Source organism: Meleagris gallopavo, chromosome 3 (assembly GCF_000146605.3).
Source record: "Meleagris gallopavo isolate NT-WF06-2002-E0010 breed Aviagen turkey brand Nicholas breeding stock chromosome 3, Turkey_5.1, whole genome shotgun sequence".
Lineage (NCBI taxonomy): Eukaryota > Metazoa > Chordata > Aves > Galliformes > Phasianidae > Meleagris > Meleagris gallopavo.
The window spans coordinates 89,508,734-89,529,052 of record NC_015013.2 but is presented as its reverse complement, the minus strand read 5'-3'; the positions used below and the strand labels follow the sequence as shown (position 1 = coordinate 89,529,052).

Below are 20,319 nucleotides of genomic sequence, written 5' to 3'. Positions count from 1 at the left end.
AAAAAAAAAGCTGAGCCATGAAGTTGTCAGCCAAAAGGAAATGTTAATAAATTGAGCAGTGAATGGTATTCCTTACCACTTAGGTAAGGTGTTTCTTAGAAGAAGAATGTGCTTTCAGTGTCTGGCATTGCCAGCCTTTCTGTGCCTTATCAAATGGGACTTAGTTCTTCTGTAAAAAGCCAAGTCCTCAGTCATTTAGGGAAATGGAGAAATGCTTGTCACAACAGCTGCAACAAACATGCTTCCAAATGCTTCCAACAAAACAGCTGGTTTCTGTGTGCACATACTGATTTTGTACATGCTGACCAGGTATTGCTGTAGTTGTGTGCATTATCCCTCTGAAAGAAAAACATTGTGAAGGTGCATCAATCCAAAGGTGTAAATACCTTTGAAGTTCAAAGTGTATATTCATAACAGTGCAGATGTAGAAATGTCTCTACCTTGTTTCCCATAGGGAAAACCTGGAGAACCAGGCCTCCCAGGGCAGGAGGGTGCCAGAGGCTTACCGGTAGGTTCAGTCTTGTAACTCTTCTGTACTGTAGCTAGGAAGCTTTTGACGGAGGATGATAACTCTTAATGATGTGAACATCCGTTGTTGGTGACATGGACAGTAAGACTGTGTACACCTTCAGTAAGCTTGTGGATGACACCAAGCTGTGTGGTGTCGTTCACTTGCTGAAGAGATGGGTTGCCATTCAGAGGCACCTTGTTAGGTTTGAGAGGTGCCCATGAGAATCTCAAGAAGTTTAGCAACGCCAAGGGCAAGGTCCTGCAGCTGGGCTTAGGCAATCCCAAGCACAAATGTAGGCTGGGCAAGGAGTGGATAAGAGTGACCCTGAGGAGGAGGACTTCTGGAAAGGTTATTAAGTTTACGTTCAAGATAGAACATTCTCACTGCTTCAAGTGTTAGTGTAATGGGCAATTATTTAATTCTCTTTTTCAGGGCTTCAAAGGACAGAGGGGAGATACAGGTCCCCCAGGTCCACGGGTAAGCAACATGCAATGCATGCATGATGGTCCTTTGTAGAAGGGTGGTGTGAATTGAAGTTTTACTCCTAGTTAAGGTGAGGCAACTGGTAGATCTGAGTCCTCTGAAACTGCCTTTGAGATAGACCTGTGTGAGAAATTTTCACAGGAGGCCTCCACACAGCATCCTACTTGTAAAACTACTGATATAGAAAGTGAGAATCCTTACTTCAGCTATTGAATGTGAATTCAATGAATTCAGCAGAAATGCCTAAAACATGCAGAATATGTTCAGAGCAAAACATAAAGAAATGAGTGCAGAAATGACTTTAGCCATTTGGCTTAGTTGCCTATTCATAATGAAGCTCAAAACTCAAGTCCTGCATGTAAAGTTGTTCTCGTTTCTGAGCAATGCAGTACAAAATGTTCCTTAATGTAGACAGTGGAATACAAAACTGAATTTCTCTTTGCTTAATTAATGCTGATTCTCCATGGGGAAGGAAAATACTTTGCTTGGAATACCTTAGCTGAGCAATCCAGTACTAGAGCTCCTCATCTTTTTTTCATTACAGTAGTTTCTATACCATGAGTATGTTGGTGGGTTTCAGTTACTATACTAGCAGCAATAAATATTCTGCTAGAAAGCACTGTACACCACTATGAGAAGATACTTCTGAATTATTTTTAAAAGCTGTGTGTCACATATGATATACAAGGCTTTTATTGTCTTTAAAAATTCCTCACTGAGCTCAGTTGAAATCCCACACCACTTGCAGTAGTGTTACTGGTCTGTCATTGACCTTGAGCTGATATCTCTTCCTTTTTTGCTGAATTGCAGGGGGAACCAGGTGCGACAGGTCCTGCTGGGCGTGAGGGGCCACCAGGGAAGGACGTAAGTGTACTATTTTGAGCAGACATTCATCTTCTCACTGACAAATGAAAAAAAATCATTCACAGTGACCCCTCCCTAAAAACAACTGCAGAAACTGAAATAAATGGTAAATTACTGCAGCAGTGCATAGGAAATGATTTGTATGAAGCTCATTAGAGTACTGATAAATTTGAGGGCTTTTCTCATCACAGTGCTGCTCACATGTAAATATCAGGGATATCTTTGGAAAAGGAGGGAGAGCTATACTGTCTGAATCACAGGCTGTGCTATGCAGCCATAGACCTGCTTTCTGCCATTCCTCTCCAAACCGTGTTTCATTCTGAAGATCCCACTGGGCCAGGGTTTGTTCCACTTGCTCTGCAAAAGGTGTACCTTACTGCATGCATAGCTGAAGCACAATCTATGACATACTTGTGGAATAAGATGCTTCTGCTCAGAGCAAAGAGAGATGGTACAGACAGATCCTTTGACATTATTAGCATCAAATACAGTCACATAGCAAAGTCTCTGGAGAGCACAACTGAAGCAGTATTCTGCAGCAGTTGCTCAGCAATGTACTGAGTGGCTGATATGCCAGTGTCATGGGACTGCGGAAATGGTTTCTCCCTTGCACCCCTAATATCACTGAAAAGCTGTTGTGTTGTCAATAGTACCCTACAAAGTAAAATGGAAGATAGGCCTAGGGGAACCCTTCAGGGAAGGTAGGAACAGCTTAAGGCTTGCTTAAGGGAGAGCGAAGGACTTCCAGTCCCTGAGGAATCCAGCTTTAACATCAGATGATGCTAATGGGTTCTGCTTGTGATCAGACTGCACTGGGTGATAAATGTTTGAAATTCAAGAGGCTAGTCATACATAACTGGAAGGGGGCAGTGAAGCTTTTCTTGTTTTTCTTAATACATGAACAGTTTAATTTAATAGGAGCAGTTTAAAATGATGGCTTGTTTGTGTCCCCATCAGATCTTTCCTACTCACCAAAATACTTTTCTTCATTTTAGGGTGATACTGGCCCCATAGGACCACAGGGCCCTCGAGGACTCAGAGGGCAGCCGGTGAGTTTTTCTCCTGATAAGCAGTTTCTGGAGGTACATTGTATTTAGTGGGGATGTTCTGCAGTCCAGACCTGTCGTTTGGAAGAAGAATGCTATGCAAGATCCAGGTGATGTTTTTCCCAAATTTAGGTAGTATTTCATCAAACAAATTGGAACTAGATCGATGGAAACTGATGAGGACTAATATGGAGCACAAAGTAATGCTAGATTCTGACTTGTGTGGGAAAGATAGTTTAATGATTTCTACCAAGACTGCAATGTCAGAAGTGCTTGTATTCCAGACTTGCCACTGGAATATCACTCCTCTGCACGTGGTTTTCAAAGGCAAATAGTAGTTGCAGGTAACCATATTGGGATATCTGGGATCCCGTTGTGATACTATTTATTTTTGTCATACCTTCTATAATTTATCCTGATTAAAAAAAAAAAAAAGCATAGTTTTGAGAAAAAAAAAAATTGTTTAATTGAACACTTGTAGAGTTTGATTACATCTCCAGTAGAGAAATGGCAATTTAGTTAACATTTCTGAAAGCATCATCTGGAATGGCTGAGAAATTACTTGAATTAATTTAATAGGCCTTTCAGTTCTCTTTTAAAATTCAATCCTTTCCAAATTTGAATGCATATCTCAGTGCTGAACATGAGCACATCTTTAATGTGTTATAATAAGAGTGATTTCTTTTCCTTCTGGGAAGATCTGCTAGTGAAACATTCTACAACATGTTCCATAATCAGGGCAAAGTGCTGATTCAGCCAGCAATTCCAGCAGTTGTAATGGCAGATCTCTTGGAGCTGGGAGGGCAGGGGGTTATATTACACTGTAGGAACATATGGAAAGCTCCTCTGTCTACCTGATAATTTATCTCATTATTTCTGCAGTGCCAGCATCATTCACTAATGGGTCATACCCCTTCACAACAACAGAAATGCATAAAAATGTTTGAGAAAATGGAAATTATCACCATTCCGAAACATATTCCTCTTTAGAGGAGAGCTACATGGATTTTTGTATGGCCAAGGGCAAAGTATCAGTTTCTTTTATTGTTCGTCTGCTTTGTTTCTTCTTTATTAGAGAGCATGAGGTATGATTTTGAATATTGACAGTAAAAAGGCTGGTCTATACCATCAATCCAGTGCAATGGTGAGCACATCTGAAAAGTGGTTTGCAGAACCTATCTTAGTCATTGGAAACAGGAATTTTTTGAACATAAGAAGGTTTGGGGTGATCTGGAGGTATCTGTTGGCCATTGCAGATTGTTTTCATCTTGATCATGGAGTTGCCAAGAGTTTGTCAAATACTGGCTAATGGAGTTGCCATAGTAGGTAGCTCCATCTGTACAGGATTCATGTGAAAAGAATAAGGGTGAAGAGTCAGAGGAGTGCTAGTTTGCTCCTGTTCACATTAGGAGGTCTGAGTCCTCATCTCTGACTTTTTATCCAGAGATGTGGTCAGCCATGCAGTCATAGATACAGAAGTTGTGGGGTTAATAAAAAATAGGAAATCCTTACTTTGTAATCTGCCAAGAGGGAAGGTTGGAAAATGTTAAAGAAATCCTTGCTGGTATAGCAGCAGGCAGATTCTTCTATTGATCATAGTATATTTTGTTTCATTAACCTTTCTTCTTTTCACCTTAGGGCAAGAATGGATTGCCTGGATCTGCAGGAGAACCTGGCCCAGCAGGTAACCCAGTAAGTACCACAAAAGGAAATTCATCCAGCTAGCATTTATGTCAGGGAGAGGTGACTGATGAAGTATAGATGGGATGGTTTATGTGTAGCTGCTTACAGTCTGTCAAGTTGCCATGTCTGAAGGTAAAGGTCAGTGACCTGAAAATCATTGACTAGCCATAATATCAGAGGGGCTTTCGCTACATTCCTGGAATTGAGCTGCTAGCTGGGTCATTTAAAAAAAAAGAAAAAGAAAAAAAAGGAAAAAAGGAATGATTTATTACCTAGCACGGAGAAAAGATTGGCATGCCTCATCTTTACCAGTTGATTTAATTTTGTCAAGCAGAGACTCTGCAGCCAGTAGAGAGCTGTCACAAGAAAGGAGAGGGCTTCAGGGAGTTGGCAGGCTGCCATGGAGGAATAGCAGCAGTAGAGAAATTCTCCCCAGGCACATGGGGGAAGAGCAGGTAGTGGGCAGTAAACCAAGATCGTGGAGCAGAATGAATCCCCCGGGGCCATCCTGTGTGGAAGAATAGAATGGTAATGAAGTGCTGTAAGGAGCACAGAAAGAAGAGTTTTTTTCTGTTATGCTGCTGAAAATTGTTCAGGATTCAGCACATCCATGCAAGTGAACCTTTCTGTCCAGCAGCACCTTTTGCAGTTCAGGGCTTTTCTTTCCCTTTGCTCACCTAGACATTACATCTTGTTGGTCTGGTAAATTCTAAAAGAAACAAAGACATAACAAAAGGAATCTGAAAAATATTGCAGTGGGATTTCACTCATCTTTCTAATACTCTGCCCTTGCAGTACTAGAAAGCAACCTCAGCATTGTTGCTGACATTTGCCCTGAGGATGTTTCTGTGAAGATGATCAGATGGCTGCAGCACCTCCCCTATGGGCACAGGCTGAGAGAACTAGGGCTCTTCTGTCTGTAGAAGAGAAGGTTCTGAGGAGACCTTATAGCGCCTTTCCAGTACCTGCAGGGGGTCTACAGGAAAGCTGGGAAGGGACTTTTTGTAAGGGTAGGTAGAGACAGGACGAGAGGAAATGGTTTTAAGTTGAAAGAAGTTAGATTTAGATTAGATATTAGGAAGGCATTCTTTACTGTGAGGGTGGTGAGACGTTGGAACAAGTTGCCCAGTGAGGTTGTGGATGCCACCTCCCTGGAAGCATTGAAGGCCAGGCTGCATGGGACTGTGAGCAACCCGATCTAGTGGGAGGTGTCCCTGCCTACAGCAGGGAAGTTGGAACTAGATGATCATAAAGGTCCCTTCTAACCCAAACCATTCTATGATCATATGATTCTTTGCTGCCAGGATGTCTTCTAAAATTTCACAGAGAAGTAAACAACACCTTTTATACATGGGTGATAGCATGCAGATTACAGGTGGGATAGAAGTGATTCAGTCTGCCAAACTTTTTGCAGCCAAAAATCATTGCTACTGCTTTTTTTTGTCCTTGCTGCAACTCATTACCTTGCCTAGACCACTGTCATTGCTTCTTACCGTATGGATAGCCTCTGTTGCCCATTCAATCTTCATTTCATGGCTACCTCCCCTCCCTTTGCCTTTTGCCTTTTACTGCTTTTTGGCTGTATGGGTTGCTACTCATGTTTTTTTCCAAGGTTGCTGGGGTTCTGGAATGCTCTGTGAGTGCCAAACGGGCTAGTTTTTGGTCATCCTCACCTAATTCCATTATGTACTTAGAGAGTCAGGTAGTGACCCTCAGTTTTGTCAGGCTCCTTCCTGCACAAACACAGAACTAAAGCACTCTCTGCTTCAGAGGATTTACACTCCAAAAATAATGTAAGAGATTGAAAAAGGATAAAGTCAGATGGATGAGAAAGGGGAAACAATAACAGTATTGGTCAGCAGAACAGTCTTCTCATCAGAATCCTTCTCTGTCATTAAAATGAATCCTCTCTCCTTCGTAAAGGTTTTTATGAGAAGTGCTTCCATGTGCTGTACACTAGTCCATTTATTTCCAGCCTTGTCTGGAAATGCAATGATTTCCTTTGCAATGTAGTGTGACAAGCCAACATATTATATTTCTATTTGAAGAAAAAGAGAAGTGAGAAAGATGATTGTGACAATGAGGGTTTCTTTCCCCCCACATGAGTTGCTGTATCATTGCTGACTTGTAGTCACAACACTTGCCAGGAACCTGCTCCTTTTATTTGACAGTGCCCATACTGCTCAACAGTGCTCACGCTTAAGCTGGTGTACAGCAATACAACAAACCCCCTGAAATCTCCAGATTTTTCTCATCATTGCATCATGTACTTTGAGTCACTGCCTACTTGAAAGCCATGGGCTTGGTTCCTTGTTGGCACAAGGCAAACTTAAAACAAAGGCAAGTTTTATTCTAAGAAGAAAAGTTGCATTATGAATTAGAAGGTGTCAAACAGAGTTGTGAAAGAAAAGGTTAAAAGAAAAAAAACCCTTACAAAAAATCAGAAGTATATGTGAAATGGATCTATTTCCTGAATTGACATTTAAGCTGCCCTGATCTGTAAGAAGAAGGGACAGTTTGGCAGAATATCACAAGAGATAAGAAAAAGGCAGACGTTTCTTAAATTGAAGCTGAAAAGAAGAGCAAAGGAGCAGCTCAGAAACTGTTGTCTGTTAAATGTATTCTCAGATTTGAACTATATGACCATCTGCACTGCTTCCCTGCTGTTGTGCATCACAGCATTTCCACAGCTGCACCAACACATTATAAGCCATACTGCAGCAGAAGTAGCTGCTGAACACACCTCCTGTCACTTCCTTAACTGTCAGTTCCTTATCAACCTTTCACAGGGACTCCACACAGCTTGTTAATAATGCAGACCTGGTATCTGCAATCTGCTTTTCTTCGTTTTGCCTTTTCTTGTCGGTTTTGGGAGTCTTGCTGCTACAGTGAGAGATTTCCCCATTCCAATGTATCTGTAAATGCATGCTCTGGAAAAGAGATGTTGGAGAAAGGACTGCTAGTGTCTCCCTCCTTTCTGTCCAAAGGGTCCTAAAGGAAATAAAGGAGAAAATGGCAGCCCAGGACTCCCTGGCTTCATAGGACCCCGAGGACCACCTGTAAGTATGGTTGGGGATGGATTAGAGCTGCTAATTGCCTGCTTTTATGTGTTGGACAGTGAAGATAGGACAGTTATCTTCAATTAGGTAGAAAACATAGGAGATCTCACAAATCCAGAAGCCACATGTGTTGCTTCAGAAGAAAACTGGACTGCAGAGACTGGCATTACTCTTATGGGAAAACACCTGTGACCCCATTTGAGGAACTGGTTCTTGTCAGTCAGCACTGGTATTATGTGCATTAATTGGGCTGGTTCATCACTGCTCTTTACATGGGCATGGGGTTACTCAGACTTTGTCTCTATATGAATCCCAGAATGGCTAAATAGGGAATTTTTAAGTGCTGATAGTATTAAAGTTATTCTTGATATTTGCTGTTCCCAGGAAAATTCTTTTGTTACCTTCAACAGAGGTACATCACAATTACGATATTCAGATAGCTCCCAAAGTGATCTAAAATAATAGCTATTCACGTGAAAATATCACAACTTTGAAATCCAATATCTTTAGCCATACCAAGGCAAGAAAAATATGTTACGTTCTACTTGAAGGATGGAAAAGATTGAATGTTAGGTAAATGTTTTCATTTTCATTTCTAACTCTGGTGCGACAAAATTAGATTTTAATTGTTTTCATGTCAATCTAGCAGAAATGAGTCTTCTACAGGATGAATCATTTTTTTTTTCTTCCTTTTTTTTAATTTAAGGATTGAAAAGGGAGTCTTGTGATGAGGAGAAAGACATATTTCTTTGGAAAATTAATTTAAGGCAGCAAATGCAGTGGCCATTTAAAGCTGAATTGGCCCTAAGGAACATTCAAGTGGGTCTGATGCTGCCTAATTGGAGCTGATGTGATCACACACCTGTGATTAGATATACTTCTCATGCATACATAGATGTGTTCTGGTGCAGTGGAAGAAGCTATTGTGTGTATTTTCAGGTTATGGAAAAAACACTGTATGCATACTTGCATTAGAGGTATGATCACATCTGTGAATTGTAAATGCATCCTTTCATTCATAGTATAGGAAAGTAGACAGAATTTTAGCAGTGTGCTTCAGGACTGCAGTGACTTTTTTTCTTTTTTTTTTGTCTGAAATGCTAAAATGCAAAGATTGTTCTGCCTTATTGGCACATCATAAATGCAGAGTACAGAAAAAAAATCCTGATGGAGTGCTTATTTAAGTTGTGGTTATTTTATGTAGCTCTAAAATATGGGCAAGTTTTCAGGCTCAGAGTTTCTTTATCCATGGCTCAATATCCCGTATCCAGCTACTGTTGTACAGCATAACACCTCTCCTTAACAAATATGCTTCCTTTACATCTTTAGATATTAAGACTATAACATTGGCACTTCCTAAGCTAAATGGGCTGGAATAGATGGTCTCAGTGTTTTTTTTCCAACTGTAATGATTCTATAATTCTATGACTCCATGATTAAACCAGTCAAAGTAAAGCTTATGAAGCTTTGTGAAATCTCTGTAAAAAAAAGGAATACAATTTTTGAAAGCAGGAACACACTTTCATCAAAGTAATCTCAGCTGGTTCTTTAGATAGATTTTCCTTCTATTTATAAACATGTACACTGTGTACAGACTTTTAAAAAATTACAAATCAGAAGATGTGCCTTTCCAGGAATGACCTATAGCAGTAGGCTAATGCTAAATATTCCAAACTCACTTCTGTGTGGCAGAAAACTTGTGCTCTAGACACAAAGCAAAACTCATGGTTAAAAGGTAGGCTCTGTCTTCCAAGTCTGCAATATGGTGCTAAATTCACTCTCTGTACCTCTCAGGGTGATCCAGGAGAAAAAGGCCTTCCAGGAAAGGAGGTAAGTTGGATTCCCAGTTGTTTCAAAACAGTGCTGGTATCTCAGGAAAAAAACAAACAGGGATGCCACCTGGGTTACATCAAAATGTTTGGGTTTCCTTTTGCTTGATTTCTTGATATTTGAAAACAAACGGAGATCACAGAGATCTATGGGACCAACACGGAAATGTATTTTCTCCAGGTCTCAGTAATCATTGTGAATACATGCATTTTATTACTTATTATGACTCTTTCATGCTAACCCTTAGTTTGTTGCAGGGTGCACCAGGGAAACCAGGTGAAACTGGATCCAAAGGAGAGAGGGTAGGCTGGAGAGTAATATTAGTTGTTTCTTTATGAATGCCATATCCCTGCATGTGTTCAAGGCCAGGTTGGATGTGGCCCTGGGCAACCTGGTTTAGTGTATGATTTAGTGGTTGGCAGCCCTGACTGTGGCAAGGGAGTTGGAACTAGATCTTTGAGGTCCCTTCCAAACCAAGCCATTCTATGATTCTATGGCTCATTACATTGAAATAGAGAGCTGTTTTCAGGTAGGGGCTGGGGGAGGGATCATTTAAGAGTGAGATATGGCCTGTAGAGATCTTATACTCTCTTCCTTTCCTCCCAGCCCACTCTTTAATCATTCAGTGTCAGTAATAATTTGTGGATCATTTGTAATTCACCAGATGTTGTATTCAGGAACTGCCAGGTCAGCTGTTTGTGTTTTGCAGTGCACGGAAATCAGAAGTTTGCCTTTTATTTTGTGGTGGTAAGATCAGATTTTTTTTTTTGCTTAGGGAGAGCCTGGCATCAAAGGCGAAAAAGGTCCTCCAGGAGAAAAGGGCCCTCCAGGTGAGCCTGGGATACCTGGTCATAAAGGCCATCCAGGTCTGATGGGACCCCATGGACCACCAGGAGACAGTGGGCAAGTTGGGCCTCCTGGTCCCCCAGGACAGCCAGGATTTCCAGGACCACGGGTAAGGCTGCCAGATAAAGGCTTTGTACAGTAATTTTACTGCCATAGTGGGAGATCAGAAAAGCTTCTAAGGTTGCGGTAGGGCTGGGAAAAACCAGAGCAAGTATGTGCTGCAATAAGAAGACAACATTTTTATTTCTCATCTCTTGATACATAAAAAGCAGAGCTATGTTTTCTGGGGGTATTGGATTAAACTTCAAGAACTGAACAATTCAGACCAACAGCCAAGGAGGCCAGTCTCTGACTCCTTATACCCATAACAGCCTAAATCAGGTCATGCAACTATGTCCATGCATACCTGGAGTCCAAAAAAGCTTCTTGCTATATGGGTGTTAATGCGTAGTGTTTCATACGGAGGTCTTATGTCTTCCTCTGCTGCCGGTTGCTATGAGAGACAAAGTGCTGAGCCATGGAAAGGTCACTGCTCTATTCCTGGAAATTCTGGAGTCAGCTCATCAGAATTCATGAAATCCTATTTTCGTTTAATATTCTTTTCTTTTTTCTAATGGGAAACAATCTGGCTATAGAAAGCGCCTGAGGGTAATGTATGTACAAGAATGAGAACAACGACTGACCTGACATTAGTGAAGCTGATATGTCCATCCTGAGACTGAATTTGAGATTACCTCAGGGGGGTAATAACTAGTAAAGTAATCTCCAATAATGTAAATGCTGGGTAAACTTTAGACAAAACATCTTTTTTGTGTGTCTCAGCAGAACAGAGATTTGATGCTATCCAGTGATGATTGTGGAAACTTAATGCAACTAATAGAGTTAAAATGTCAAAAGATAATATGTAAGCCTTCAAATTATGTTTCACAATGATGTTTGCTTATTGGGATATTCACTGAGAGCCATCACAAGTGGTTAGTAGTAATGACAAAATTGCTGCTTTTGTCACCATCAAACACATATTTTCCTTACACAAAATTTGCTGTGGGAAGAAGGCAGCAAATGGACCAACTCTCTCCTTATGAGCAATTTTACTGGTTAAAATTGAAATGTCTCTTGGCTATTTAATAAAATCTAAATTTGTTACTGGAGAATAACTTCTGATTCAGAAGACTTTATTAAGGTTTTGTAAACAGAGGAGACAGTGTGCATTATTATACGTTAGAAGTATTAAGTCTGAGGGAAAAAAAAAAAACACTTTCATGTAAATTCACAGAAGAATGCAAGCTGATGAGAAATATTTTCAAACAGATGGAAAGAACAATTTTAATTAAAAAAAGAAAGGAAAGTATTTTTCAAGTGAAACATATCACTGTACAAAGGAAAATATTTGATCTTGTTGGTTCAAAATTATTTTTGAAACAGAGCTAAAATAATTCTTTTGAGTTTGTGAAATATGCAAAGACATGTGTCTAATTTCCCTAAAGCCATTTTTTATGTTCTTGGAAGGTCTCAGCCAAAAATATTCTCCTTCTAGTCCACCAAAAATGCTTTCATCAGTTTTTCAAGTGGACACACAGTGTTACATATCTTTAAGTTTTAATGGGTATTACATCTATTTAAGAGCACTGTCACACAAAGGGGTTGAGAGAGGTGATAAACGGCACTAATCCATGGAGGATGGACCAGGACCGGGCAGCCCTGTCTCCCTGCCTCCTTTCAACAGCTTGCAGCCAGGCAGAACCTTGTGTGTGCTTGGAAGAATGGGTAAATGTGTAGATTGGCTGTTGTTCTGCTGAGATAAGGCCTGTCAGCATGCCGTACATCCAGTATTGGTACCTGTACCTACTCTGGGTATTCACCTTAACTATCCTGGAGGAAACTTGCAGTGCTGAAGAAAGAGGCAGGCTTTCCACAGTGGTCATGTGGAGCAGAAGTCTCCTGATCCAATTTCTATTACTCATCCTATCAGTGTATAGAGAGATTTTATCAAGGCCAGATTGGGTGGGGGTCATGGGCAGCCTGTGGCAACCCTGCCCATGGCAAGGGGTTGGAGCTCGATGATCTTTAAGGTCCCTTCCAATCTAAGCATTCTGTGATTCTATGACTTTATGATTTAGCCTCCAACCAAGCTCCCTCCTTACACTATTGAGTCCACGGCTTGCCAACAGAATGGGAATTATGGATGATTTTAATCCCTTTATGTTCTTCTTCTTCCAAGTTTCTGCAGCCTTGTGTGTGCATTGGGTGAAGAAATGCAATCCCTTAGTCCCTTCATCTAAAGTTTCTTTTTCACATCCCCAGGCTGTGATTATTATATTGTGTTACTACTACAATTATTACTCCCTAGGGGGAACCTCCGTCTCTAGAGACTCTGAGAAGACTCATCCAAGAGGAGTTAGCTAAGCAGCTAGATGGTAAGTAATCAGTTCTGAGAAGCCAGCAGATAGATCTGAGAGCATGAAAGATAACTTTCCGTAGCTGTGGTGTTGTAGCTAACACCTGAAACTCTCCTGCTTATGGAAGTCATTGTTGCAACAAGTCTACTGGAAGGCACATTTGTGTAAAATGACATTTGAGCCCACCAGTAAAAGGAGAGCATGTAGAGTGGATGTAGGTTGCTGTTTTTCTCAAAGTATTTGAATTGCGGGGCCAGTATTGACTTAAATCTACAGTGAACTGCAGAGCTGTAGTGTTCTCTGCACACAGCTCTTGGAGCAGCTGAAACATATCCAAGCACATTTTCCTCCATTCTAGAGATTATGGTGAAATTAGGTGATTTGTTTGAAGGAGTTTATTTACATGTTCTCAGAATTCGATTTCCACCCTAGTCTAATAGCAGTCAAGAGTTTGTGTCACTGAAGAGAACATAGAAAACCCTTTTCCCATCATTCTGTTGGATGTTTTTGTAATGCTAAGTGTGTCTAAAGAGCCCTTAAGGCTGCTCAGAGTTTGAATCTGAGAGCTATGAGCAATGTGACTGCATGGAATTCAGATGATATGTTGAGACAGGGATCTGCCTTACTTGCGATTTCTGATTTCCCAGGCAGGGTACATTGGCTGATAAGTACATTGGCTTTCAGTCCATTTGTGTAACAGCCCAGAACAAGAAAAGAAAGCTTTCTCCCTAAAGAGCTGCCACATAGCATCCCACTGCATAGCAGAAGAAATGGAAACATTCTTCTTTTCAGATCAGCTATGATCTGAGTTCTACAGAAACCCACCAGCTGTACTGTTAAAGAAAAGGACATTCAGATCCTCCTTGAACAAGGAACAGAGATAAGTGTTCAGGATTATGCATGATATTCAAGAGCAGTATGAAACTATGGAGAAATTAGGCTGAAATCATTTACAAAGGGTACGGTACTATCCTGGTGTTTGGGAAAGGGTTATGTGGCAACAACAAATGAATGGTGCTGAAAATCTCATCAGTTCCCTATTTTAACTTTACTGGATCAATGTTTCCAGCTCTCCATCATTTGGAGCACTGATATTCTTGTCTAATAAACTCCATTTCCCTCTCTTAACAGCAAAGTTAGCCTATCTCTTGGCTCAGATACCTCCTGCACATGTGAAAGCATCCCATGGCAGACCAGGACCTCCTGGTCCCCCTGGGAAAGAAGGACTACCAGGAAGAACTGGCCCTCCAGGAGAGCCTGGCCGACCTGGACAGACTGGATCTGAAGGACCACCCGGACCCATTGGTCCCAAGGGTGAGCAAACCTTAGTGTGTTTGAGAAATCCAGTAAAGTGATATGTCCAGCACGGAAAGGGGGTTGGAGTTTGATGATCCTTGAGGTCCCTTCCAACCCAAGCTATTCTATGATTCTATGTTCTTTAGCGCAGGCACTGAGTACCAGAAAGAATATCCTGAGGAGTGATGTGAGAAGCAGTTCTGGTGAAACGCTAGGAAATGAAACAAACTGAAAAGGATTTTGCTCTATTAATTTTTAAAGGAAAAATTAATAATTTAAATTGATTAAGCTTTTTATCTGCTTTTTTCTCCCTAAGAATTGTAATTCCTGAAAGCCTTGATCATCTCAACACAACCATCCCATAGCTTGCCAGATATCTGTGCATCCTGGGAACACTTAGGACCTGAGTTTGCATCATAGTCTTACTTGCCTTTGGCAGATTTTATTGAGATGTTGCAGTGATATAAGCAATAAGCTGAAATTGCTTAACGATCTTGGTCTTCACCTCTTCTCTTAGTAGTATCAAAGTAGTACTCAAAACTCTTTATAGAAGCAGCCTCAGTCTTTTAAAGCAGATTTTGTGAATGTGACCAGCAACTGCAGAGTGTGCTTTACCTTTGATCAAATTGAAGTGGGTTAGGTCTTCATTCCCACTTATTCCCTTTCTCAGAGGAGTGACAATAATTAGGAACTACTTTTTTTTTAGGAAATCTGTTGGTTTAAGTGTGGATAAAAGACCTGTGGTAGTTTGTTCCATAGGTAATGCTTATCAATAAATTGTTGTCTTTTTCCCCTCTCTACAGGAGAAAGAGGAGCAAAGGGTGAGAAAGGAGATGCTGGCATTGGCCAGCGAGGTGAAATAGGTCCTCCAGGAATTCCAGGTATGTTTTTTCAGAAAGCTACACACACACCCACAAAAGTATATATATATCTCAGAACATTTACAAAGACAAAGGTCTCTTCTATATTAGATAAATAATCAAGTTGACATAAATAGTGGCATTATGTTATTTCCATAGCCACTGGCCCAAAGGGAAGAAATAAAACACTAGCATCATATCTGGCCACCTTTGTTTCTTCAGCCTGATTGGCAAACACAGTGACCCATGTCAGTAACAGTTAGGTTAACTGACCTTTGGGACAAGTCCAAAGTGAGGCTTTATTTACTAGGTGCGCAGTGCGGTGCCTTATCTGCACTTGCCAGAATCTTCTTGTGACCAAGATGAACGCAGAGATCCAGGCAGCTTCAGCCTGTTATAAAAGATTGTATCTAACACCTCTGTCTCAGGCATACAGCTCAAGCTTTATCTTTGCTGATAAACAAGAAGCAAATAAATTTTGTTTCTAATTTGTAATTAGGAACCATCGATCAGCTTTACCTTCACCCTGCTTTGGTGGAAGAGGAAATTATGGAAAAAAATTCATTACTCCATAGGCTGCATCAGGCATGCTGGTCTTGCGTGGCTTTAAAATAACAATGAATCCACTATACTTCACACAATGAGTTATGTCCCACAAATGACTCTTGCCTCAAGTTTTCCCATTCTCTCCACCTCCTTGTGAGGACTATATGTCATTGCCTGTGCATTGGACAACTTCAACAACATGGTGAGAGCATAGTACAGTTGTGTAATCCAATTACTCATACAGGGTGGAAATCTCGTATTCAGAGGAGTCATGTTTGCCATATTCTCATAGAAATACGTCAGCCAGACCCAAATCTGTGGAAGGTGATGCCTACATCCCAGTATAGGCAGTAAAGCCTCCTGTGATGCTGTAGTACTAAGTACTTCACTCTGAAATGCCACTCACAAAGGGCATTTTGTTTTTATTTTAGGCCTCCCAGGAGAGCCTGGCTATGCCAAAGATGGGATACCAGGACTACCTGGCCCTCAAGGTGAAGCTGGGGTACCTGGTCTCATGGGCCCACAGGGACCTCCAGGAGCCAATGGACAGTGTGACCCCGCTCAATGCGCTTACTATGCAAGCCTGGCTGCCAGGCCTGCCAATGTCAAAGGGCCCTAGGATACAAGGAATATCCCTAGACTTGTTTTTAAAACTTGAATTCATCCAGCCTGCCAAGAGCTCTCAGATGTCTTCAACTTGGTTTCTTTCATGGGAGGCCTTCTAAAGCCAACAAATGCTGCCGGTCGGTCAGATTATTTTTATGAATTATAATAATAATTATTATTATCTTTGATGTGACATGAGAATTTGTTCTTGTTTTCCTAACACCAGGGCATATTAAAACATTAAAAATGTGTTTTTTTTCTTTTGAAGAGCATACAACATTGATGCATTGTGTAGCAGTTTATGCAAAGCCATTCTGATACCAATTTTTTTTTTTCCTTTTTGTGGGTAATTCTTTCCAAAGCTTTAGCCTTGAAACTGAAATTAAATCCTGCACTGTGCAGCATGGGTCATTAACTGTGTAATCACAGGACTGTGGTGCTAGCTGCCATCCACACAGAGGACAGGAAGATAAGGTCATGCCAAAGCTAGGGAAGAGATCTCCAATGCATTCATCTCACAATGGACAGGCAAGGTGTTCCCTGGAAGATCTCTTTTACATTTATTATTCTGTCCACAAAAGAATTGGAATTCGATAGAAGCCAATTTTTTGGGACCATGTGAAATCTCACAGTGAGGCCTGGATCACTGTTCCTTGTGCAATAACTTCAGTAGATGAAGGGTATGTTCATATCAGATGGAGCTTATCTTCCTTGTGTCAGGGAGATGCCCCTGAAAAAGCCACAATATTATCCTCCATCAGCTCAGGGCTGCCAATTCCACTTTTCACTGTCAGTGCACACACAGCTCTCTATCACTTCTTCACCCAAGAATTCTGCCAGTGCAGCACAGAATGTCTTCTACTGTTAAAAATCTCAGGAAGCAAAGTGTCACCTGACTTCACTGTTTTGAATGATACATCATGACAATAACTTAGAAAAGTTGTGTTTTAGAGGGAGGTGAGAGATTAGTGGCTGGTTTTCATCTCTGATGAAAAGATCAGAACAAAGAGGTGTTCAGAAACTCTGAGGAAATTGTGTTTGAGAGTAAAAGCCAAAACTCAGACATAGGCCATTTTGCCTATCAGCTAATTGCCAAAATCAAGTTGGAAATCACTGAGAAAATAAATAGGGGACAGAGTCTGAGATGACATTCACAACATTCAATCTAACTTTCTGACAGAGACACATGGAAGAGCCAGATTTCCAAAACTCTTCTGAATAAGCAGTTTGTATTGAGGGATCAGAGTAAGGAACGTGATACAGAGATTTAGCGCTGAATCTGTTTTGAAATCTCATTTGATCTTTTGGAGAGATAAATGTGGCCCCCTGCCCTGCTGGCATGTTCACCATGTGTCATGGTGCTTCCAAAGTGGCTAAGCCAAGCAGAAGGCACAGCTGTCTATAACCATCCCAAAATCAGACACTGTAGCTATAAGGCCAAAGCTGACTATTTGCAAGCCTTGGAGTCTTTTTCTTACCCAGAAGATTAAACAAAGTCTTTTCTATGTAGATCAGTGGTGACATTTTTGCTACTTCCTATGCAAGTAAATTCTTTTATTGGATTTTACTGTGATTCTGCCTGTGGAAAGACCAAGCAAAGTGAAAATATCATGAAGTGAAGAGCATACTGCTTTTTAGTAACTCTCAATAGTATATGTTACTGTAGTGCTTTCTATAATTCAATTTTATGCAAGTATGTTGATCACATAGTATTTAACATAATCATTTTTTCTAGTCCAGGATGAATAAGATTTTATTCCTCTAGTGGTGATGGAGAATATGCTTCTTACTAAGGAGAGACCTCTCAACATAGTATGAGCCATCATTTTGAGTAAATATCATGGCAATGAGTAGGTTTTATGGAGGTCAGGCATGTTAATTGTCCCATATTAATGTGACATGGTGTGATGAGTAATAAGCTGACGATTGGACTAGAACTTTTTCAACCTTAATGATTCTGTGATTCTGATTCTATGATGTCAAACTCCCCAAATTCTGCATCGTGCATATTTGCATACACCATGCATGCAACAGACTTTAATGTGCTCAAGTATACCATGTGATAGGTAAATATATAATGATGCTCTATTGAACAAATTCCAGGGTCTTTCATCTCTCCAAAATGGTGCATTGGAATCTAGATAAAGGAGATAGGAGATTCTGGAGTTTTTGTTGTTTTGTTGTTTTATCCTTTTTTAATTTTTATTTTTATTTTCTTTGATAACTCATTTCATCAGCAAGTCTCTCAAAGCCATTGCCAGCAGCAGTCTGAGTTAGGAAAATGAGACACACCGACATCTTCAATAGAAATTAAAAGATCTGCAGTGGACAGCTGTACCCAGAAAAAGGGAGACAACCTAACTCCCTTTGCTCTAGCCCGTATTCTCTATTTTACTGTTACCTGTTCAGTCCATTCCTGCCTTTGTGTTCTGAGTTCAGTGGATACCATTTCCCTGCTTTTTCTTAAACCTCGTTTCCTCTACAGTCAGTTACATGACATTTACCAAGCACAATCTGTCAGTAGTAAGGAACACGAGACACTTGCCACATTAGATCTGCAGGGGTGCTTATAGCCACCCAGTACTGTCTGCCAAACAGCCTGCAAGGCAGCAATGGATGCAGGAGGTGAAAGATAGGGCAGAGGTAATGCGTGCAGCTGCTCTACTAACCACTCTTGAACAAGATGAGGATGTGGCTTTTGCATCTCAATGTTCCTGACTCAGAAACAGAGCATTTGGTACATCACAATGAAGTTTATTCAGTGTTTGAGACTTAATCCCAGGAATCCACTGTTATTTTTGTATGAATTTTTTTTTGGCCAGCCATGTGATAAGAGGGAACATACTGATAAGATGGCATTACAGAGCCAGAGAATGCATTGTCCATATGTTAACATGGTGCTAATGATACACACATCTTACAATATTACTGGAATGTTTTTTTTTTTTTATCAATTGTGTAAATTATTACAGTGATAGCAAACAAACTATTATTCCATTATATATTTCACCTGTCAAATAAATAATTTAAAATTTTAAAGAGATTAATTTGGGGAAAATAGTTTTTTGTGTTACATTATTTAACAATTTACACTTGTACTCTGAACTGCTCTAAATTAGCTTTTTTGGAGCTGTAGCAAGGAATAAATTATTCTCCTTCTTTGCTGCTTTTGAGAGGCTCATCTCATTATAGTCTTGTGATGTTGTTTTTCTGAGCTGTCCTTTTCACACCTCTCGTTAATATGGGTAATTAAACTGTCTAAGGTTGAACTCAGTTCCACATGTTTATCCAGAAATGTGTAATCAAAGCAAAATGGTACTGCTCAGGACTGAAACAAATGTGTGTGTTTTTCCAGAGATGCAATGAAAATGTAGCAGCAGCTAAGCCTCAGGTCTGCGCTCTGAGCATAGAACTGTCAGAGAGATGAGCAAGTCTTTTACTTTCTGGACCAAGAAAAAAAAAACAATTAAAATTAAAAGAAAATAAAAAGAAAAATATGGAGAAATTTTGATCTTTTAAAAACCGTCCAAGCCTTAACCTGCTACAGGCTGCTTTTTGGCAGCTTCTGAAACAGGATGTGATGCTGATGCATGTCTGGGTATCATCATCTGAGAATGTGTTGGGCACCAGAGACACTGAGAGAATACTTCATGGATTCGAGTTGGAAGGGACCCCTAAAGGACATCTACTCCAACTCCCCTGCAGTGAACAGGGACATCTACAGCTACATCAGGATGCTCAGAGCCCTGTCCAGCCTGACACTGAATGTTTCCAAGGATGGGGCATCCACCAGATCTCTGGGCAACCTGTGCCAGTGCCTTGGTACCCTTATAGTAAAAAACTTCTTTCTTCTTCTTCCTTGGTCTAAAAGACTTCCAGGTACAACGTAAGACCTGGGAGTATCCTAGATCTTCAGTGAGTTTACCTGAGGGAGATTATGTATACCTCAAATGATGTCAGATGCTTATGTCTAGGTTCCTGAATCTCATGCTCAGAGCTAGGCTGTGACACCTGCATTTAGGTGATTCCATTGTGAGGTTTGGACCCTGGAAGCATCTTAAAGTAATCAGCTGAAGCACTCTGGGCTGCATTACTTGAATTAGCCTGGTGTTGACAGAAGAGTTTCTGATAAGTGTCTGTCTTTCACCATTACACCGACTCATGTTGCTACTGGGTTGATATGGGGATGGATGCGTTACAGACAATGAGGTGTTCAGTATTATGGGAATGGCACAGGGAGATGGACAATGTTATGGCATCAACATGTACTCTCCTTTTGTCAGGAAATAA

At 40.6% G+C, this 20,319-nt stretch overlaps 1 protein-coding gene across 1 annotated transcript in view; it reads left to right on the top strand.

The window, feature by feature from the left end:
• Nucleotides 1-19,752, top strand: part of LOC104910484 (collagen alpha-1(XXII) chain-like) — a 24,475-nt gene extending 4,723 nt beyond the window's left edge. The window contains exons 2-14 of the mRNA XM_010709392.2: nt 455-508; nt 944-988; nt 1,805-1,858; nt 2,854-2,907; nt 4,543-4,596; nt 7,575-7,646; nt 9,441-9,476; nt 9,734-9,778; nt 10,252-10,431; nt 12,673-12,739; nt 13,853-14,035; nt 14,821-14,898; nt 15,855-19,752. Of these exons, the coding sequence (XP_010707694.1) occupies nt 455-508; nt 944-988; nt 1,805-1,858; nt 2,854-2,907; nt 4,543-4,596; nt 7,575-7,646; nt 9,441-9,476; nt 9,734-9,778; nt 10,252-10,431; nt 12,673-12,739; nt 13,853-14,035; nt 14,821-14,898; nt 15,855-16,042 (1,110 nt within the window). The 3' untranslated portion in view covers nt 16,043-19,752. The remainder of the gene's footprint in view (nt 1-454; nt 509-943; nt 989-1,804; nt 1,859-2,853; nt 2,908-4,542; nt 4,597-7,574; nt 7,647-9,440; nt 9,477-9,733; nt 9,779-10,251; nt 10,432-12,672; nt 12,740-13,852; nt 14,036-14,820; nt 14,899-15,854) is intronic.
• Nucleotides 19,753-20,319: the final 567 nt, after the last annotated feature.